General features: G+C 45.0%; 1 protein-coding gene across 1 annotated transcript; it reads left to right on the top strand.

Annotated features, from left to right (window-relative positions):
* The first annotated feature begins 19095 nt into the window (after positions 1 to 19095).
* On the top strand, positions 19096 to 20799 carry Nkx2-8 (NK2 homeobox 8). The gene is made up of 2 exons (NM_001106732.1): positions 19096 to 19467; positions 20094 to 20799. Exons 1-2 carry the CDS (start codon positions 19320 to 19322, stop codon positions 20648 to 20650), a joined length of 705 nt encoding a protein of 234 aa, NP_001100202.1. The 5' UTR covers positions 19096 to 19319; the 3' UTR covers positions 20651 to 20799.
* Positions 20800 to 23396: the final 2597 nt, after the last annotated feature.

Raw genomic sequence — 23396 nt, 5'->3', positions numbered from 1 at the left:
TCTTTCTTTGGTTATTGACATAAGGCTAAACAGAAGGAGTTCTGTTACTTAAGGCTCTCTGCCCATGACTGAGACTGAGTTTGTTTGCTTTCAAGTGGGAATTTTCTCAGAGCTGGAAGGAATTTAGGAGATTATGGGTTCAGCCTCTTACCTGTAGGCAGTTAACCCTAGAACTCCAAACACACTTGTGAGAGACTTAGAGACTCCAGGAGAGTATGCAAGACGGCATCTCTCTGTGCTGAACTGACCCTGGCTCCTGCCTATCATATAATGCTTACCACTTCCTATGCTGCTGCTGCTGATTGATGATGACTGACCACAGTAGCTGACATGTTTGGATTTATTATAGAGCCGTTTCCTAGGCATTTTTGCTATTACGTAAGTGCTGGTGATCTGACTGGGTTTTCTTTTTTTCTTCTTTTTTCCTTTTTTTAAATTGGATTAAAAAATACATTTCAAATGTTATTCCCTTTTCTGGTTTCCTGTCCATAAACCTCCTATCCCATCTCCCCATCCCCTTCATCTATGAGGGTGTTCCCCTTCCCCAATCACCCTCCTCTTCCTGTCTCCCTGCCCTGACATTCCCCTACACTGGGGGATTCAGCTTTGGCAGGACCAAGTGCTTCTCCTCCCATTGATGCCCAACAAGGCTATCCTCTGCTACGTATGCACCTGGAGCCATGGGTCTGTCCATATGTAGTCTTTGGGTAGTGGTTTAGTCCCTGGGAGCTCTGGTTGGTTGGTATTGTTGTTTTTATGGGGTTACAAGCTCTTTCAGCTCCTTCAATCCTTTCTCTAACTCCTCCAATGGGGACCCTGTTCTCTGTTCAAGGGTTGGCTGCGAGCATTCGCCTCTGTATTTGTCATGCTCTGGAAGAGCCTCTCAGGAGACAGCTATATCAGACTCCTGTCAGCTTGCACTTCTTGGCATCAGCAATATTGTCTGGGTTTGGTGACTGCATGTATATGGGTTGGCTCTCCAGGCAGGGCAGGTTCTGAATGGCCATTCCTTCGGTCTCTGCTCCAAACTTTGTCTCCTTATCTCCTCCCTGTGAATATTTTTGTTCCCCCTTTTAAGAAGGATTGAAGCATCTGCACTTTGGTCATCTTTCTTCTTGAGCTTCATGTGGTCTGTGGATTGTATCTTGGGTAACTTGAGTTTTTGGGCTAATATCCACTTATCAGTGAGTGCATAGCATTGTGTTTGTCTGTGATTGGGTTGCCTCACTCAGGATAATATTTTCTAGTTCAATCCATTTGCCTATGAATTTCATCAAGTCATTGTTTTTGATAGCTGAGTAGTACTCCATTGTGTAGATGTACATTTTCTGTATCCATTCCTCTGTTGAAGGGCATCTGGGTTCTTTCCAGCTTCTGGCTATTATAAATAAGGCTGCTATGAACATAGTGGAGCATGTGTCCTTGTTATACATTGTGGCATCTTTTGGGTATATGCCCAAGAGAGGTATAGCTGGGTCCTCAGGTAGTGCAATGTCCAATTTTCTGAGGAACCTCCAGACTGATGTCCAGAGTGGTTGTACCAGTCTGCAATCCCACCAACAATGGAGGAGTGTTCCTCTTTCTCCACATCCTCACCAGCATCTGCTGTCACCTGAGTTTTTGATCTTAGCCATTCTGACTGGTGTGAGGTAGAATCTCAGGGTTGTTTTGATTTGCATTTTCCTGATGACTAAGATGTTGAACATTTCTTTAGGTGCTTCTCAGTCTTTCGAAATTCCCCAGCTGAGAATTCTGTTTAGCTCTGTATCCCATTTTTAATAGGGTTATTGAAGTCTGATGAGTTTTCTTACTTTATTACTTTGTTGGTTTGTTGCTTTAGCTTGTGTCTGTACATTCATAGTATTTTTATTGGAATTAGATGTAGAGTTAAGTGGGTTTGCCAAGGTCTACATATCCCAGCAGAATATTGCAGTTAACACCAAGACATTGTTCTCTATGTAGAACAATGTCTTCTCCACCATGTCTGCACACTCTTAGTCTCCAGAGAATAAAACATATATCCTGTACCACTTAGCAGCTGGGGTGTACTTGGAGACTGGGCTGCATGCTTTAGGTCTGGCATTAGCCACAGCCTTGCCATCCTTGCAGGCTTCCTCATACAACCCCACCCCATGCAAAGAAAAGCTCGAGACCAGGAACTTTCTAATCTCTGCTTTCTAGGGCAAGCCCTGCTTCCTAGGCCTTCAGCCTGGTAAACTGCCCACCGCCAGTAACACATGGGAAGAGTCGCCTATGTGCTGTGTTGATGCTATGGTTAGGGACTTGTCTAATCCATAGGCTGGACCGGCAGAAACAGGTGAGAAAAGGCTGTGGAACACATTGAGACTTTATTGTGAAACTGGTATTTGGAATCAATTGTTTTAGACCATGGCTCAGTGAAGACTTGGAACAGTTTAAGAGCCAAAGGAGTTCATTTTTATGCCAGTGTGCAAATCCCTCTTCACTTTCAAGGTCTGTCTGTGGCTTCTTTACTGGTAGATGCTGTAACACGAATGCTGTCATAAAACGAAGCACTGGAGTGGGGTTGCTTTCACCAGAGATGGTTTTGGAACCACAGAAGACTGACTTCCATTCCAGATTTTATTTTCAATACCTGGCACACGCACATATACATGGGGGAGGGGGAGGGTACAGAGAAGGGTGGAAAACTAAGAGAGAAACAGGAACCTTGAAAGCTAGCATTAAATACCAATTATGTAGATTTCCCTTAACACTGGAATTGACCCCAAAACAATTCTTTAAGCATTTTGTAGGAAATGAGTCTTACAACATAATATAAACGGTATAGGATCTTTCATGGAGTGGTGAGATGCTGGCAATGAGTAAACCGTGCCCTCTGTTTAATAAGAAAAACAGATAAAGTTTATTACATTGATTAATTGATCAATTGACTAACTATTCTCTGACCTCCACACACATCATGGCACCTGCAAGTACAACCACATGCACTTATGTACACACACACACACAAACAACAACAACAATAACAACAAATAAACAAATAAATGAAATAATAAAAAAGAAAACTCCCCAGCTTGGGTTTTTCATTTATTTATGTTCATTAGGTGTGACTCTCCTTGAGTGCCAAGGACTGGATGGATAAGGTTTTAGAACTCCTCAAGCACTGTAGGTAAAGTCAGTTGAGGAATAGGCCTTTGCCTCAATAGGTCTGCTGTCTATAAAGGCATAAATGGCAACCACTCCATTGTTTTCATGAAACTAGTGAACGCAGAGAGGCTGCACAATGATGACGTGATTACAGCAGAGGAGCTGAAGGTGCACGATGATGACGCAAAGGAGCCGAAAGTCCAGCGAGCTGAGAGCAGGTCTGATGGTCCAGGGCTCTGACCACTAGAGTTGGATACAAGGTCTTCAGTACTGCTTTCCTCCTTGGTCAGATCACCAAACACCTCTTGGTGCAGGGCAGGTCCCACCTTGGCACTTCATCTTACTTCTGGTTAGTCTTGCTTCTCAGAAAAATCTGGGGGCTGGGGATTTAGCTCAGTGGTAGAGCACTTGCCTAGAAAGCACAAGGCCCTGGGTTAAGTCCTCAGCTCCGGAAAAAGAAAAATCTGTGACCAGTTCTTGAGCCTGTTCTCGGCTTCTGGGGCTTGCTTTCTCATTTTAGAAACCTGATTTTTTTTTTCTGACTTGATTTTTGAGGAGCCCATCTACAAGAGTGTCTGAGGAAATAATGCAGTAAGTGCTTTCCTGATTGATGTAAATCTCCAAATTCTTATTCCTTTCCTGGGCACAGAAGATACTTAGCAGAGGTCGGCAGATGTCAAAACAGCGAGGCTGAAGAATCACAGGGAGCACAAAGCATTCCTGGACTGGACTTAGAATATTAGAAATCCAGAAAGTGACAGTTTGGAGCCAGTTGCCAGGCTGTTCTTGCAGCGATGTTAGCCTTACACATCCTACAGGAGCTTCAGTCTTCTCATCTACAATATGGTGATATCAGGAAACACCAAAAAATTACCATGGCTATGACATATGAGCTTTCTTCTGTAAAGTGTCTACAAGGATGCTTGGTGTAGGGCTAGTAAGGTAAAGGCTATTGTCATAAAATCCTGGCAACCTGGGTTCAACCCTCAGAACCCATGTGAAAGTTAAGAGAGAACTGACTCCACCTGATTGTCTACTGACCACTACATGTGTACTACAGCAATGTATAACACACACACACACACACACACACACACACACACACACCACCACCACCACCACCATCACCCTCATATACAATAATAGTCATAAGTAAATAACTTTTAAATTTAAATGCTTGGGATAGGGTCATTGCTTTGTAGAATACAGAAAGAATGGCCTAAAAGAGGCACTCATTGGTCCCAGAACACAATAAAGAGCTACAGGAGATAATTCCATTTGGAAGATTCTTCCACAGTCAGAGAGATAACAAGAAGAACTTTATGACACATGACTATGAAATCTAATATATTAAAAACTAATGAAAGAGTAAGGCATTCTGGTTAAATAGATAGTCTGGTTAGTAGAGTTCTTGTCAAGATAATATCACATGATAGAAGCATGATACATATTCCTTGAGTGTCGTATGGTTATATAGACTCTCTCTCTCTCTCTCTCTCTCTCTCTCTCTCTCTCTCTCTCTCTGTGTGTGTGTGTGTGTGTGTGTGTGTGTATGGTGTGTGTGTTTGTGTGCATGCACATGCATGTGCGTGTGTTTCCCACATACATATAAAACGTGGTCTCTCAGGTTTCTGCTCCTGCTGACATGCCAAAATGATGGAAACATAGGCCAATAAATTCGTTCTTCTGCAGTTATGTTTGATCATATTATTCACATCATGTCACAGCAACAAAAGAATGACTGAAGCTGGCACCAAGAGAGTAGGGTTGTCGCTGTGAAAAAAAAAAAAAAAACAGCCCTGTCTTTTGTGGAGGAATTTGGAAGACTTTGGGTCTTTAGACTGAAAATGTGGTTGAATGCTGTAAATGGAGATTATTGGGCCATCCTAGTAGAAGCCTAGAAGACAGTAAATCAGAGGGTAATACACTCAGAGACGGTCCAGCTCATGACGTTTCAGAGGGGAACGAAGACTCTAACCAGCACCTGTGATAGAGGCCATTTGTGCTGATTTTTGGCAAAGAATTTAGCTGTTTTCTGCCGGTGTCCTGAGAACTTATATGAGGATAAACTATAAAGTTATGATCTAATTTGCTCAAGTGAGGGTATCATTGAGTGTGTGGACCGGTTGTTCCTGGTTACTTTATATAGGTCTACAATGAATAAAAGCAAGTCTGGCAGGAAGACATATAACGTGTGCATCTGAGAGAGAGAATGAATACTAGGAAGGTGAATGGGGCAGCCAAGGTGTATTCTGAGAGAGAAGCTGTGATTGTTGAAATTAGCACTATTAATATTTCCTACTCTGCTTCAAAAGGAGAAAAGCTTTCCTCAGGACAAGATCCCACCCAGCTACAGAGTCAATCTATGACAGGAAAGAGCCTAAGTGCTTCCTCCTAGAAAGCAATCACACAGGAAAGCTGCTACTCAGGTGGTCTGAGGGCCCACTGCAAACTGACAGTCAAACTTTCCACGTGGGAGGCAAGAAAGGTGCAAGATTTAGAGGACTGTAGATTTCTTCTTATGGTTTCTAAAAGCCATTGAGGCCAGGCAATGCGTAGCAAAGTTGGAGTGCTCATGAGGCAGCCCTGAGAGGCCATTGTGGGAATCTGTAAAGAAGAACCGTGAGTTGTGATGGAGAGAGAGACCCTAAGATGTGGGAGATGCATTGAGACATTTGCCGAGGAGAGCTGCAGATGGGAAGTGGAACACGTCCAGGGGAGAGCTGTATGTTGCAGATAGAGCTGGAGGGCCAGGGTCTGGTATACGCTCTTTCAAAATAAATCACCAGGTGTGGCACACAGAGCTACAGGATCTAATGTTTGCCCTGCTGCATTTTGTAGTTTCTCCCTTTTGGAGTGGGGGTGTATATTATGTGCCAATGTATGTTGAGACTTGTCCTTGAAAAATAACAGTAATATCCCAGTCCATTCTTCTCTCTCTTTTCTTCAATCCATAATGTAACATTCTTTGCTGAGTTGCCTTGCCTCTACCCCTAAAGCCAGGAAGCCAGCTGACTGTCGAATGAGGCTTCTCAAAGTGTAAGCCAAGAAAAAACTATTTTCTTCACACATTGTCTCAGATACCCTGCTGTACTAACAAAAAAGCAGACGGACACGGGGTCTTCATAGCTGTAATTAATTAAGATGAAGTCATACGGAAAATCAGAGTTCTAACTAAAATGCCTGAGGTTATCCCGAGAAAAAGAGGCAACTGGGGCTGGGTATTTAGCTCAGTGGTAGAGAATTTGACCAGGAGCTGGCAAGATGGCTCAGCAGGTGACAGCTCTTAAATTCACATGACAGAAGGAAAAAACTGACTACTGCCAATTGTTCTCTGACTGCTGCATTGCAACACACAGACACACACTAAGGAAGAAAGAAAGAAGGAAAGGAAGAGAGAAAGAAAGGAAGGAAGAAAGAAAGGGAAGGAAGGAAAGAGAAAGAGAGAAAGCAAAGAGTGAGGGTTTGCCCAGAGTGCACAAGGCCCTGTGTTTGATCCCCAGCACTGCAAAAGGAAGAGGAGGAGGGAGGGTGGGGACGCTGTGGATGGGAGGAGGCTTGAAGCAATGAAGACAGCAGTAAAGAATGGAAGCACACAACACAACTACACGGTAAAGGACACCAGGCATTGCCAGCAGGCAGCAGAACAAGGGAAGGGCAAGGAGAGACACTTTCCTAGGAGCTCTGAAGGGTGCAAAGCTCTAATATTAAGCATAAGATTTCGTTATGTAGCCACACCTGGAGTAGTCTATGTAGACCAGGTGGGCCTCAAAAGCATGGAGATCCACTTGCTGCTGTTTCTAGAGTATGGGGATTAAAGGTGAGCATCACTAAGGCTGGCCCTGCCCACAGCTTGCTGGCACACTTCTCACCCCCAGAACCACTAGAAAATGAATATATATTGTTTTAAGCACTGAAAAATTGAAACTATCATTTTAATCAATTAATTAATTAACTGATTGATTATTAGTAGGGTGCATACAAGTGTGGAGGTGAAAGAACAACTTTCAGGAGTAGGTCTTTGCTTACGACCTGTTGAAGCTGCTCTCTTTTGTTTCTTCAGTGTATTTCAGACTGGCTGGCCGGAAGCTTTCAGCTGATTCTCCTTCTAAATCCTTATAGGAATTCCAGGACTCATCCAGATTTTACCTAAGTTCTAGGCTTCAGAGATCTCATTTAGGTCACCAAGCAAACTCTGACTGCCGAGCCATCTCCTCCACCCTAAAATACACAAAATGTTCTTATTACTTGTTTCCATAAAAACAGGATAATTATATACATTTTGAGCAGGGTGGGGTCTCACTCTGTATCTCTGCTGGTCTGGAACCAGCTATGTAGACCAGACTAACCTGGAACTTGAACTTACAGAGATTCACTTGCCTCTACCTCCAGAGATGCTAGGGTTAAAAGTGTGTGCCCCATGCTTGGTCTAAATGTTTTATATTTAAAGAAAACAGGTTCCTTAGTATACTATACCTAATCATTTAGTAATCCACACTTGTAAGGAATGAGGTACTATTTATTGGGAGACTGTCTATATCAAGTTACGGAACAAAAAAATAATTGATAATTATCCTAAATTTTTTCACTGTTAAAGACTCACATTCAGTGCACATAACTGTAAGGCAATTCACCGTCCTTGTATAGGAAATTCCCTGAAATGCACTGGCAAAGGAATATGACCTCTTCCATTACTCCTCAGCCAGCCAGACACCCTTATTTTTAAAACCTTTGCCCCTTTCTCATTAAATTAGAGGTTATTTAGACCTCCTAGAATTAGTAAAATCAGGTATCGTTTTGAACAAAATGCTCCTTTTTCAATTCTCTAGGACCACATAAAACTCTAAGCAGGAGAAAGTTCAGTTCGCCATTTATTTACAGTCTTTATCAAGCAAATAATATTCATATTTTGAATTATGCAAATAAGCATTTACATGATAAATCGTAATTGCTCTCAGACAGCTGTTTATAATTGGGTAAATGAGACACACTTTAAATTGTCTAAATACATACTTACCCATGTTTACATATTTATATACTAGACTGTTAACTATTCTGAATCAGCTGTTATCATCTATTGTGTCTTACTCAGTTCAAGGGGAGAGAACTTTGCTCTGAGAGTCAAAGGATTGCCTTTCTTTCAAAGCTGTTTTCTCTAATCTGTCTGTGGCATCCCACAGTACCTCAAGCAGGAAGTGGCTTTGTACTCTTCCGCTGGGTGGAAAATTAACCTACACTTATATTCATATCTAATTAGGTTTACTAGAGCAACACACAACTACAGTTCTTTATGATGCAATGTTGCTTTACCATCTAAAACAATCCATTTGCATCATATTCAATTGTTTGTCTTATTAAGATGGGTTTTTCTGTGTAGCCCTGGCTATCCTCTACAGAGCAGGCTGGTCTTGAATTCAGAGATCTGCCTGCCTCTGCCTCCTGAGTACTGGAATCAAAGGTGTGTGCCACTAGGCAGCTCAGTAATTTATTTTTGTACTAACAACTCCCTCTCAAAAATATAGAATATTTTTTGAGACTACAAAAGTTATGCAGAGCAGGATGTCTGAAGAGGCTTACAATCTAGTAAGGAAGGGGGAATTAACACATTTGAAATATTCAAGGAGCAACTAGGAGAAAAACACTTTGGGCTAGTGCAGGCTTAGATTTTTTCAAAACCTACTTTAATCATAGTTTTTTAACACTTCAACCTCCCTTCTAGCCCACCACCCACCAGAGGTTGGAGAAAAAAAAATTAATAGGAAACAGGGGCTATGGACCTGTTTATAATTAATGCTTTGGGGAGATTCCAATCTTTGTGGTCTACAGTCCAGTGCACTAGCAAAACACCAAAAACAAATCAGCAGAGGCAGTCCAGTGTACCCTGCAAACAGCAAACACAAATCAGCAGCAGTGGCTCAATCCAGAAGAAACTGCAAGACTCTGCTGATTGGCATGAGCCCCAGGAAGCAGCAGGAGGCAGCCGGACGACCTCCAGAAGTTCTTAGGTGAGTTTCTCTCTATGAAGTCACAACAGGTGCAGAGCAGCAGAGAAAGCATGGTGAACCAGTGCAGAAGTGTCATCAGTGAAGACCAGCCTCAGTGAAGCCTAATGAAGACCAGCAAAGAGTGCAAAACATCACATGTTCTTTCACCAGGCAACTTCCAGAAAAACACCACGTGTTTGTCCTCAGCCAAGCATCCTCTCTCATGTCTGTTTCAGCAAAACATCTTCTCAAGTGTCTGCTTCAGCAAAATATCCTCTTATAGGACAGTTTCCAGAAAACCATCACACAACACAACGGAGTCTGCAATGAAACCAGAAATTCCCACTATAGACTATAACTCTGGAAAGCAGGCACAGGGGACAAAAAACAAACAAAAAACAAACCAAAAAAAAAAAAAAAAAAACCAAAACCGTCTTCCAGGAAAAGTAGTGGGAGCAGCAGCCTTTCTCTTCCTAATTGTTCCCAGTGGGCAGAAATTCCTCCTTCCTTGAAGCTCCTTTAATCTCACTGCATGTCCCTTTGTTTTTCTTAAGCAATAACTATTGATCTGTTTATGTTCCTTTCTAGACAAATACACTTATTTCTGATTCGTGAGTCGACTCTTACCTACTGCTCCATATGTGCTGAGGAGAAAGGACTTTACTAGAAGGTGTTCTGGGTGAACCAAGATGATGCTACCTCAGGGCTTCACACACTAAAAGGCATATAACCTGAAACACAGATGCTGGGTGGGGGTGGGGGAGGCAGCTGCAGAGGCCCTAAGAGTGAAAACGTCAGAGCTCCCTCTAACTGCAGGACCATGGTGAGAGTTTGCAACAAGGCCTGGAGCTGAACACCTGAAGTTGGAGAGTGGGGATAGCATTGCTAGATTTAAGAAATTTCTTCCAGAGGAGGCATTTACCTTATTCTGCAAGGGAAAGAAAAGCTACGTCTGGACTCGGTGTGGGGAAAGCTTAGGTGGAAAGACAGGCTAAAGAAATCGGACATCCCAATCTGGCTCTTGAAATACTGGTCAAACCATCCACATCCTCTCTGTCTCTCTGTGTGTCTCTGTGTCTCTGTCTCAACCTTTGCCTCTTCGTTTGTCTCTGTCTCTTGCTTGCGCATGTGTGTGAGCGTGTGTGTGTGTGTGTGTGTGTGTGTGTGTGTGTGTGTGTGTGTGTGTGTGCGCTTTCCTCTGGGAAAGAAGGGCTAAGCTAAAGTTCTTTTCAGTTGTGTGACTTAATGAACCTAAACATATCATATTCTAAGGGTAAAACTCAACTTCTCCTTCTATATCCCATTTCCCCAAATGCTTTAGTATAAAAGCAATAATTATAGAAGATTTATTTATATAGTTGAGGCTTATATAGTTGAGATGTATTATAATGAAATATAGTAGCAGTAATAAGAGCAATAAATGACATAGTTAGTAGAGTGCTTACTAAGTGTGGGAAAGTACTGTTCTTAGGGCTTTACACATCATCCTTCACTGACAGCCAGTACCCCTGTATCACTTCTATTCTATGTGTAGGGAAACTGGTATCATGTGCGACTTGATCCAGGCTGTATTGTGTGACCCAGATTTTAAACCTAGTTCTATTCTATGTGACTCCACAATGCGGTGGATGTTAGGAAGAAAACTCAGGTTGCCAAGTCTGGGCTATTCCTTACCTTTGACTAGATCGGTCTTAGTCTTAGCTCATGTCTGGTGCTCGTGAGTTACATACTGTGGATTACAACTCAAAAATGTGCCTCAAGAGAGACCCGCAAGGCACTGATAATGAAGCTATGTGGGTGGCAGCCTTGCAGTGGGGACACAGGGCTTGTATATTTGTGTAATTCAATTGACTCGAGTCTAGTTACTGCTCATCCGTCTCAGTAATAGGCTTCGTTTTCTCCAAAAATGTGACAGCTGGCCGCAGCAGCCAGCAAGCAGACCTATTGATATTTTTGTTGTCTTTGGAAGAAAAAAAAAGTCTGTGGATACAATGTGGCATGGAATGAGACAATTTTCCGTCCATCCTGATAGGACCCTGGGTGGCTAGCCTAGCCAAAGCACAGGCTCCAGGTCTCTGTCAGCCTCCAGAATTGACTGGAATCACCTTGGGTGGTCGCTCCCAAGCCCATTGTGCACGTGGGGCTTTCTGCCTATTGACATTAGGGGATGCACCCCCACCTTCCCTTTGTTTAGTCCCCGATTTAAGACTCATTTGTTCTCAGTGGCTTTTAACTGGTTTTCAATCTATGTTCATTGCTAAGGAGATTTAACTTTAAAAACTGCACCTTTTAAAGGGGTTTCTGTGCCACCCAATTAGCGTCGTAAGGGACTAAGTTGTTTGGAAACAAATACAACTTAAATCATGTGAAATCACACTCTGCTGGTCACTGGGATGCTAACAAAACCCCAACAGGATTCTGAGACATCAGTTGCTATCTCTACACCGATGTCTAAAACCTGCCCCAGACCCGTAAGCTGATATCTGAACAGAGCCACAAAGCCACCTCTCTACTTCCTGGTGGGTATTGCAGTCCATAAATGTTCAACCTGACTGCACCATGGTCTCTTTCCTACCTTCCAGCTGGGAAAGGAGGGCTAGGCTAGCTTTACCAGGTCGTCAAACCCCCTCTATCCTTTCAGTTTGTCACCTGTTCCTCCATTCACACAAGTACCTCACACTGGTTAGGGACAGTAGCCCTAGTAGGTGTTACTTCCCTTCCCAGGCTGCCCTTAGCGATGTCCTTGTGATCAGGCTGCAGATTGCCAACCATACTGTGTAACTCCTGGAGTTCTAGCTTCTGGGCTGCTGCTGGGCTCACTGATGGAAGGTCAGTTTGCAATGCATAAGGAATAGAAAGTTTAGCTCCACATTGTATTTGATTTGCCCCCTTCTAAAGCCCCAAAAGGGCTTAATCCTTTGGTTTAAAGGGAACAAGCATCCAGGGTAGAAGGTGAGTTTACTGAAAGGAATATCTCATTCTCAGCCACCACACTGTGCTACGCTCCAGTAATTCATTCAAGTACAGCACACTTGGAACAGTCCTGGTGCTCAGGTATTTTTGCCACATCCCCCTCCACCCCCGTGGCTCAGAAAGTTCTCATGAATGAAGTCAGAACTGAAAGAGAATAGTTTTAGAAACATAGATTTTCATATGAAGTAGCAATTAGCAAAGAAACAGTCTGATCCTCAAGAAAAATATACTCTAGTCTTGTTCTTTTTCTCCCTTTACTCTCTAAGTCACCTGAGCTCTTATGGGATCAGCAACCCCAGAAATTAAAAATGGCTTAGGTGACAAACAGCCACTTTTCAGCTGAAAAAGCTCTTCTGTTTAAACAGGGTACAATAGAGCAACCCCACAGAGGGACCATGTCTGCTCCTCCTTGATAAAATCCCACAACTGTATATGACTTTCAGAACAACCAGCAAGTCTGCTTTCTTTCCTGCCTGTGATCACACTGTCTCTCTCTTTGTGGTAGTCACATTAAAAGAATGAGATTTTGATTCCATTCAAATAACAAAACCAAAGAAGTACCTATCATTCGAAACACCCGAATGAACACCCACTTCCACTGACCAAGTGAACAACTGTGTTTGGATTACACACCCAGAGGATCTTGCTGCTGTGGCCATCTAGAATCCTCTGGTCCGAACACATTGATGTGGTATAAGGAGCTGGCAGTGCAAATGAGCAATCAAGACGCTCTGCCCAGGGTGGACGTGTCAGTCACTGATCCTCATTGCCCTTACTTCATGTGGACCGTGACAGAGGAGGGCCGGAAGGAAAGTGGCTGGAAATCCTAAGGGGAGAATCATGGAGTTAGCTAAATGGGAGCTTGCTGAAAAGGTGGAGTAGAAAAACATGGAGGTTTCCCACTCCTCAGTTTCCTGCCACAAAGCAAAAAATGATGTTTTAAGAATGAGCCAATCGTATTTAGGGAGGGAGCAGTGCACTATACAAGAAACGCATTTAGGATAAGAAACTCTAGGGGTTTTGTATGTTTCCCTTAAAGCTCCAATCAACTCAGGAAAATATAAATATGTGTTGATGATAAGTGTATTATTACCTTAGAGTTAAGGAAACTACCATTTTTGAAGCCACCTGTAAAACCTGCTGTATTAAATACATAGCACATATATATTTTAGGATTTGGGAGACTATGCTTGAATCAAGTAATTTCTAAGTTATTTCCTAACTGGTATAAGTCCAAATTTACAAGTAATTGTCTTCAGTTGGTTCTCTTGATGTCGATGGTAAGAAATTTTTGTTTGTTTGTTGTGATTTATTTATTGGTTTGTTGGTTCAAGAAAAGACAAACAGAGACAGTGAACTTCAAGAAGTTCTAAACACCTTTCTTCATCCCTGTCTTTGAGAAAGATAACCCTAAAATGCACAGTATCTAGCCCGCCATTTATATACGTGTTTGCCTGTGGGCTCCAGAGGCAGTTTCCATGGCAAGCCCTCTGTGCACAGAAGCAGGATGAGTGGAATGTCTCTTCCAATGAGGGACTTTTCACTGACCGTGACAAAGGCCAAGAGCCTCCTTCACACAAATGATTGAAAAACAGAACACGAAGGACATTTTTATTTTGTGTTGTTCCCTTTGTGTGGTATGTGACTTCAGTGTAAACACCCATTTAATCAAGAACACAAAGGCAGCCACCTATGCTGTGTAAGGGATTCCCAAAGCTGCAGGAAAACGGTGATTTTTTTTTCCATTTTGTTGCAGGACATTTTCCCCACCTCCCCATGGATAAGGAGAAAGAATTTCCCAAAGGACAATTGAAGAATAAGTTCAATAGCACAACTTGAGAAAAATTGAAAGGCAAAGCTCATTTACTGTAGTTGATTTTAAAAAACATAAAAACTCGGGGGGAAGGGACCACTGTGTCGTGTGGAATATTCCACCCGTGATTTTCTCCCCTGAGGTCATCAGATCAGGCAGCCTGTAGCTTTAAGTGAGATTCCCCCTTCTTTAGCCTTATACCCCGTTCTTTCTAATACTGTCTATTAAGGGTCTCTTTCCTCTGATGCTACCACAGTCTGTCTTCAAGGATCTCCTTAAACTCCAGTTCTCCTGGTTAATCTATCCTGACTCAGGATGAACTACGAGGGTAGGCGTACAGTGAAACACTCTCAAATGTTCGAAACCTAAAGTGACATTCTTGTCAGTGCTGTCAAAATTGAATATGTGAATCTTTACTCCTTGAGAAACTGCTTAATAAAATATCAACAAACACTGATCTAGAATGGCTGGTTTGGTATGTAGTTTAAACTGCTATCAAAAAAAAAAAGAATTATATCTTACTTTAACAGTGTGCAGTAAAGTTTTAAAGTTGACCTCAAAACAAAGTGAAGCTATTTTTAAGGGTCTCATTACAATGTTTTTTATACTGTATGGGTAGCTTGTTTTTGTTTTAAAGGCTTCAACTGAAGTGCTAGTGGTTGGTTTTCAGCATGCATAGTGAATTAGTCTGTGCAAGGCACTGGTCATAAAACATGATCTGGGGCCCATCTTCCTTGTCCATACAGAATACTACAGAGAGCCTACATATAACACTAAGTGTGATCTTCTCTATACACAACGCCAAGTGTGATTGATCTGAGGCCTGGATCTTTTGTTATGTAAAATTCAGTAAGAATTCTGTATTTTATAATCTATATTTATACCAGTCACACACATATATTACATGTAATCTATAATATAATTTACTTATTTATAGCAGTCAAATTTATATGTATACATTTAACAAAGTACCTTTAACAAAAAAATTAAGCAAAAGTAAGAATTTTAGACTAGACAAACAGTGTTTGGCACACTGCTTCTCCACGTTGTGTAGTTATTTTGATTCTGACGATTTGCAAACCATGTCAGCGCAAAGATTTTTATGCCACTGCAAGGCATGGAAATGACCAGAATGGTTAGCGCATAAACCAGTTTTAAAAATTAAAACTTACTTGTTGAACTTTTAGGAAGTGGAGTGCAGGGGCATTTAATTAAACATAGTTTTAAATCTATAGAACCATTTTACTATATACACACAACACACATTATATGTATAGTAACTACTTGATCCACTGGATGAACATAAGAGAAAAAGAGACCAGGAACTACAGCAACAGCAATGGAAAAGCCTTATTTTAAGAGACTTAATGTAGAGCATCTCACATCTTGTTACTGGACCAAATTCCTATCCCATGAGTAAGCACTGCCCTTTGTCATCTGGGTGGGTGTACATCATCCGAGGAAAGAGCTGCAGCCAGGCTGAGCGCATCACCAAGCGATTGATTTTAGCCATTGAAAGGAAGATTTTTATTCAAGGCAACCCATTTTCAGAGTGAAAGGTAAAGAGATCTGATTCTTAAGTGCTGCCTTTCTTATCTATCATACAACTAACCGGGGTCATCCTCTGATGCTTCTTTGGGTACCAAAATACCATTTTTATTTTTATTTTGCTTTTTTTTTAGAGATTTATTTATTTATTTATTTTATGTCTCAGTACACTGAGACACACCAGAAGAGGGCATCAGATCTCATTACAGACGGTTGTGAGTCACCATGTGGCTGCTGGGAATTGAACTCAGGGCCTCTGGAAGAGGAGGGGCCAGTGTTCTTAGCTACTGAACCATCTCTCCAGTCCTCCTTTTGCTATTTTAACCAACAACTGATGAGGAGGGGAGAGCAGTTGCTGAGAGGGGAAGTGCCCTGGTAGTGGAGGGCCCTCTATCTGTCAAGAGCATTCACAGCATTGCTTCTCCTCAGCACTGTGGAGAGTTGCAGGAATCTATGAAGCAGAAAAAGAAGAAAGAGGAAAACAGGATTAAAAGACACAATGTGAGATACAGGCACAATTTCCCCCCAAAAGATGAAAATACTTTTATTTTGGAACTTCCTAGTCTTAACTGCTTAAGCCTCCTGCTGGCATGAGTGGTTCTGGGTAAGACTTGAAATGTGTGATTGGCTCACCATATCAGACTCCCAAAAGATTAAAACCTAGTCCCGTTAGACTGTACTAGATCCAACTGCAGAGAAAGAAACCCTGACAATTAAGTAGTAATACTCACAAACTGTGCTGCACCACAGACTAAAACACAACCAACATTAGAAAAGTCTAGGGGGGAAATGCCCTGAAAGAGAACATTAATTAACATTTCTAATTGCAAGAATCTTTTGTGTATGAGGTTGGGGAAGGATACATACCTATGTATCTCTGCTGTGCAAAAAGTCATGGTCTTCTCACCCTTTTCCTACTAGCCTAGTATCCAAATAATTTTCTACACTCAAGTCTTTGATTCTTCCAGGTAGACGAGGTGAGGAAGAGAGTCCCTTCCTCTAAGGGTTGGCTCCTCTCCTCCATTTTTTTTTTTTTTCAGAAGGCATAGTTTGCATGGGACAACTTCCTTGGGTGATTTGGATGCAGTATCTGGTAAAGAACGGATGTAAAGTTTCAGAAAAGAACCCCAGGAAGAAGGCGAATATCCAAGAATGTGTTTGAGCAGAGAAATGGCTGGGCTCTGTATGACCAAGAAGTCCGGGGTTTCCCAGGACAAACACAAGCGCGCACAAGTCTGTAGCGACTGAAGAGTATGAAGCAGGAAGTGACATTAAGAACGCAACCCAAATCCAAGTTCTCTCTCAGAACACAATTGCCACAAAGGGGATGTGCAGCCTGGGAGCCAAACTCTAAGAGTAAAAGCAAATATTTGATGCTGAAGAGCTCTTAAGGGCTGAAGAGTGTCATTTACTTATTTCTACACGTCAGTGTGGGCTTAGAATGTTAAATAGATTAAAAGGCTAAGAGAGGTCAGTCATCCCAAGGAAGACTCTTGCACATTTCCTAACCTGGTTCTTCCTAAAATTGTTAAATACAGGGCCACAGTCATCTGGTGAGTCCTTCGGAGAGTCCTTCTCGAACTGAAAGGTTGACACATCTGACTGCTAGAATGTTCTGCAAGGTGGATTGGAGTGTACTGACAAGGAATCATAGCATAGATTGCTCAGAGAAATTCGAGGGGGAATGAAGGTCTGAAACTAACGGTCAAAGAAATTACCGAATCTATTCTGTCTTGGGAGAGACCCGGGGGAGTTGGGGGCGCAGATCAGAGAGAGAGAACCTCAAGATGGACTAGTTTACCAGAGGCAGAGCTAGGGTGTACGTAGGTTTCCAGGCTTGAGCGGCCTCGCCTGGCACAGCTTCCAAGTTCGCAGGGTCTTGGAATCTACACTCTAAAACTCTAACGCCTTCCGCCGAATCTCTGGCTCCCTCCTGAGTTTTCACTGCAGAGAGGTCAGCGCAGTCATTTCGATTTAATCTCATTTAAAAAGACATAACTAATAAATCTATTGCCAGGGCCACAGAAAGACGGCCAGCAGAGTTGATCGATCTCCCAATCCCATTGAATCCCGTTGAAAACCATGACAACACCGGACAAGCTCCGATTTATCCCAGCGAGCTAAAGCGCATTGTGAGCAGACGTCAATCACGCATTATTCCGGACTGAACAAATGCAAAATCTTTGCTGGAACAAATGCTTCCAACAGGTCCGGGCGTCCCAGTTCCATTTCCCCTTTGTTCGCGGCCTAGCAGTTGGCCTATAGTGGGCTAGCCTCCGCCCCGACCACCCAGCGCGCGGTGCCACCGGCCACCTCAGGCACGCTTGGTAGGACTGCAGCTGGAGGAGGGGGGCCAGGCTGAGTGAGGCCGCGGCGGAGGTGGCGGGGTGAGGGCGGGCGCCACGCCCTTGTCAGGTTCGAATTCAGCCCCAGCAAAAACAGGTTTTCCCGTGCGGCTACCCAAATGCAGTTCTCATCCCTGAAATTTAGAAACCAGATAGCCAAATAACTCTCTCCATGGAAAGAAGCCCCTGAGACCGCACTCAAGTGCAAGACTGAAGCCAGAGGAAGGCTAGAGGCCAACAGAATGTGCCGGCTCCTGCCAGATTCTGCTCTCTCCTACCCGTTCCACCCGCCTTCCACGTGGATTATTTTATCTGTGTTCCGTTGGGGGCTAGAGGATCTGGGAGAAATCTGCCAAGCAGATTTCTTTTGAGCAGGCCTGTTGCTAATTCTGCCTATCCGCCCATTCTGATGCCAAGCCCGGCAGCTGTGTTGTGGTCTGCTACACTGTAAGCAACACAGACCACTACCCTCTTCCTATGCTGCTAACTCGGAAACTGGCACTGACTTTGGTGACTTGGAGATGAGGAGCAGGGATGAAGCCAGGGTGACAATATGAAGGAAGCCTGAACCCTTTGGTAGGCCGTCCTAACACTTGGGTTTTGGTAGGACCACCCTTGTGTCCTTGTATGGACGAGTTCAACCCCAAAGTCCCAGATTCAGGATCCATAGAGGTCAGACCAAGATGGGCATTTCTGAACCTGGATTTTGGCTGTCTCCATTTTGTCGGCCTGAGGACACAGACACAGGTCCGGAGCTCTCCCGCAGGCTCCCAATCCTTTCAGACTGTTGCGGTGTGTGTGTGTAGGGGTGAGGGGGGGGGGACCTCCTACAAAACCTGTGCCCCAGACAACTGGAAAGACCAGGCTATCCTCCACTATCTAAAGGATGCTACCAAAAAAAATAAAAATAAAAAGTGCGCCACTTTAACGTAGTTATAAATCACTTTCCAAATAATTATGAGAAACTACCATTTCGGCAAACAAGCTCCGGAATAAAACAAACAAGGAATAATAAGTCGTCCCACCCTTCCCAGCTCTACCACCCAGCTCCATGTCAGTTCGAGAGGAGAAGGAAGCTGGGGCTGGGTTGGGAGGACTATGGTCACTGTTCGCCACCCAAGATGTTATTCACTGGTAACAATCCCCATTATCTGTCCCCACTTTGGTCTAATCAGACAATCGCTAATACCAGGCCTGCTTCCTGCGACCTCTGGGAGGTAGTCTTGCGGAGGGGGCGGGTGCCGGGCGGGGCGGGGCGGGGGCGGAGATGGCACCTTCCGGACTTGCCCCGGCTTCGCTCCAGCACTCATTCAGGTACTTAAGACCCCGGACACCCGGACCGTGGCTTTCAAAGCCCACCGAGTGGCAAGGGCTGTTTATAAAAACAGGGATTCCTCCGCAAAGGCGCTGATAACCTGAGGCCAGCGCATGGCGAGCGCCTCCCACTTCCATCCTTAGGAGCGGCGTCCCCAGGCGTCCCTGGGTTCCTAGCCTGCCCTGCCCCCCACCTTCTTCCCCTCCTGGGCCATGGCCTCCTCTGGACGCCTCGGCTTCACCGTGCGAAGCCTCCTGAATTTACCCGAACAGGATGCGCAGCCCAGGGTGAGGTGCGAGCAACAGACGTGCGTTCCTCAGACGGCCGCCTGGCTGGAGTCGGAGCGCAGCCACTACCCGTGTGAGTGCGCCAGGACTGCGGCGGGGGGTGGAGGAGGAACCCAGCCAAGCCTCTGGGTTCGGGGACAGAGAGTGGAAGTCCAACCCAGAGTCAGGTTTCTTCGAACCCTAGAGCAACCGCGAGGCTCTGTGGTCCTTAAACCGACAGTTGGTGCGTCAGGATCCGCACATCCTGAGAGTAGATCCCAGGACCTGGATTGCTGCGGAAGGTAGTGGTTTTGGTGTCTGGCGACAGGAAAAGGTGGGGATCTTTAAAGATTTGAAGCACCTTCCTTTGGTGTCCCAAGGCTTTGCAAACTATGTCAAAACAGAGGTGGCCCGTATTGGTGACTCAGCTTGTGGGAAAGTCGTCTGCCAGTACAGCTGCTGGTGCGACTCCTTTAAGAGGTCCTCGGGGTGGGTGTCTTCGGGGTATCATCTCAGGTCTGCTGATTACTTATGTGGTGTGGATGAGATCGTAAGAGTAGGGGACATGGGTACCCAGATGTGAATCCAGCAAAGCAAATGAATAGCAAAGCCCAGAGCAAGGGTATGAGGAGGTGAGGTGTAGGCGAGGGTGGGAGACAGGTCCCAGACACTCGCAGAGGCTGACCTCTCACCAGGCCATGTCTGCTCTGTGGTTCCCAGCCTCTGATGAAAGCGGCCTGGAGACTAGCCCTGCAGACTCGTCGCAGCTGGCTTCCCTCGGGCGGGCGTCCCCTGGCTCCGACGCAGAGAAGAGGAGGAAGCGGCGGGTGCTGTTCTCCAAGGCCCAGACTTTGGAGTTGGAGCGGCGCTTTCGGCAGCAGCGGTACCTGTCGGCGCCCGAGCGGGAACAGCTGGCTCGACTTCTGCGCCTCACGCCCACGCAGGTCAAGATCTGGTTCCAGAACCACCGCTACAAGCTGAAGCGTGGGCGAGCGCCAGGGGTCACAGAATCTTCGGATGTGACAGCATCAGCTGATCTGCACGCCGCTCCCGGCCTGCTGCGCCGCGTAGTGGTACCCGTGCTGGTTCACGACCGATCACCGTGCAATGGCAGGGGTGAGGGGACCGCTGCGGTGCCCCAGGACAAGTGCAGCTCACGCCTGGCCACTGCGTGCCCAGTGCAAGGTTACACTGCCTTCGGACCGGGCTCAGCATTAGGCCTCTTCCCTGCCTACCAGCACTTAGCACCACCAGCTCTGGTCTCCTGGAACTGGTGAGGCTGCTGCGAGGTGCCTAGAGCCGCCCTAGGCTTGGGACATTGCTGTTTGGCCTGCCGCAGTAGCGCTACAGCCGCACCAAACTCAGGAAGTGACCCTTGCAGGATCCACTCTTGAGTCCTGGGTCCCTGGGTTGCTCTAACCAGCAATCGCAAAAAACACACGCAAGGGACTTCTCCAAGACTCCCGCTTGTTGCCCCACCGCGAATCCCAGAACTAGATTTTCTTTCTTAAACATTATTTGTATATTTTAAATAGTGATTTGTATGAAGCAACTTAATTTTTTTTTAAAGAAATAGTGTTTTCCCCTTGATTTGTGGTGCTGGATTATACTGTGGAGGGTTGAGTCTCTGGCGCGCTCCTGCCATTAAAGGAATGGGAACTGGTTTCCCCTGATTGGAGGTCGGAAGACCCTTTACGTTGAGGTCCACCAACGGTTACCCTGTAGATCACAAGACTTTGGGAAGGGAAGGGAGTGGAGGGAGGTGAACTGCGTAAAATCTGGGGGTCATCTGGTGGTGTCTCTGCAGAGTGAAGCTGGCGATTCCTTAGTCTCTGGCTCAAAGACTGAAAGTAAATCCTGCCTGGCAAGCAGGGTTCTGGCTCAAGGCTGTTTTAGAACTTGGGGACTGAGGAGCTTGGAACCAAGGAACTTGGAACCTACAGTTAATGTCACGAGTGCTTCAATATGCTGTTATTTCCTTCCTCCTCTACCTGGCAGCGGTGGACTGGGTAGGGAGGGTCGTGAAGAAATAAAAAGGTCATCATGAGAAAAGACTGGTCAAGGGTGCTGCTTCCAGGCTACCCCAGGGAAAGCGGGTGGCCTGGGAGATTTGGTAATGTTACGCTGGGGTGTGATCGGCAAGTAATAGTCCAGTGAGCAGTGCACACTCGGAACAATCTCCTTTCCACTCCAGGCCTCGGTTTGCGTCTGTTCTTTTTCTGAATATAGAAAGGAAGGACCTCCAGGGCAGGCAGTCGCTGTCGTTTGAGCTGTAACCTTATTTCTGGAAACCCATTTCAGAAAGATGAGAGGAGAGTGGTCCAGTTGGTCCAGAAACAGGGATGTCTGGAGAACAGGCATTGGGCTTGGTAAAGGTCCAAAGAGGAAGAGGAGGAGGAAGAGGGGGAGGAAGAAGCAAGGTTGTCACCTGGGATGGGGGTGGGTGATCCATTTGGCTCTCAGCTGCCTGTCACCTTGTCTCCATATGGATGGGGCTATCTTAGAAGAATCTCCATCCTTAAACCTCCTTTTGTGCTGGATACTGAAAACGGCATTGTCAGGCCTATAAGGGACCCAGACAAAATCCTCACTGTTTCCATTCAGAACTCTGTTTAATCAGTCCCTGGAGACAATGTAGTGGGTGTTAGGCTGGACAATAGTATCTTTTTAAACCTCGTGGCCTTCGGGAAGACAAAGGGCTTGAATTTTATGGGCTTACAACTTCAGTTAGAATAGTGCCAATGTGCATGGGAGATTATCAAATTTGTATCATAAAACCCCTTTCTAACAAGTGATTGGTAGGGAGGGAGTTGCAACGTTGTAAGACATATATTGGGACCTGCAGGAGCTTCTCTGTTAGACTTGGCCCCCAGCAGATGTGAAAGAAAGAGAGGAAGGGATTTCTGAGGAGGGCCTGGGTTGGGATTTGTAGCTGGCCGAGTGCTTGACTCTTCCATGCTCTGCCTGCACGAATAGAGAAAGTTAAGAAGAGACCAGTCCAGCAGATTTTAGACCCTGTGAATGGGGAGGGTCTATAAATATGAAGTCTGCAGAAAAAAAAATGGGGTCTGTAGGGAGGCTGACTTAACCAGGAGGGTGTGACGGAAAGTGTATTCATGGCCAGACTTATGATCCTAAATGGTGAGCCAAATTAGGGGTTAGAGTCACAGCAGAAGGGACCCAGTGAGTCAACTGTGCTCCGGATGGGAAGGGGACAGTGGTACCAGCAGCCACGATATACAAACTGTTAGTCTTTCTCTGCATTCTTTTGCCATTGGCCAGAGAGTCCTCCCTTTAGAAATAAAAGACCTCATAGGAAGAGAAAAATGCACTCACATCCCACCGGTTCATGTTAGAGACTCGGGTGGGCAAGTATGGTATTCTGTCCATACCTATGGTAAGATAGAGAAGAGCCCATTTCCTCTCTGACCCAAAAGCTGAATCCTTGGCTCTGACAAAAGCTGAATCCAAGTCCTTTCTGCCAACAGCTGTGAAGATAGTCAGGGACTCCCTCTCCACGGGGACTCCCTTCCCAGAGCTAGTGTCTGATCCTGCCATCCACTATGGACGTTACATGGCAGAATCACACTCAGAAAACTTGCAGTGGAATTTGCTGTGTCACCAGGTTCATTCACAGCTGATCTCGCAGAAACCTTACACACACACACACACACACACACACACGCACACACACACACACACACACACAGTGTGGGTAGATCTTATTTTATAGACAAGAAACAGGCACAAAGTAATTATAAACATCAAAGGATGTTACTGTAACTCCCATTTAGCCACTCTCCAAGCTTCCTCTATTGTTACTTTGTATATATTATGCAGCCATTATGTATATAGACAGGCTGCAGGAGCCAGCTGTATGCACTCTATACAGCTCGGGGCCACTCCTGAAGCTGCTCACAGAGTCCACTGACTTGTGAACACTCATAACTATCCCCTGCATGCCAGGGGACAGTCCAAGGAGTTTTGCATAGCACGTTCAGTCCTCAAGAGACAGTACCGCCA

The sequence above is a fragment of the Rattus norvegicus genome, chromosome 6, assembly GCF_036323735.1.
Source record: "Rattus norvegicus strain BN/NHsdMcwi chromosome 6, GRCr8, whole genome shotgun sequence".
In the NCBI taxonomy this organism is placed as follows: domain Eukaryota; kingdom Metazoa; phylum Chordata; class Mammalia; order Rodentia; family Muridae; genus Rattus; species Rattus norvegicus.
This window is presented reverse-complemented; position numbering and strand designations above follow the sequence as displayed.

Excerpts from the sequence above, each read along its gene's own strand:
- Nkx2-8 (NM_001106732.1), top strand. The coding sequence starts at position 19,320 with ATGGCCTCCTCTGGACGCCTCGGCTTCACCGTGCGAAGCCTCCTGAAT. Across the intron at positions 19,468-20,093 it reads GGAGCGCAGCCACTACCCGT|CCTCTGATGAAAGCGGCCTG; the intron begins GTGAGTGCGCCA and ends TGTGGTTCCCAG.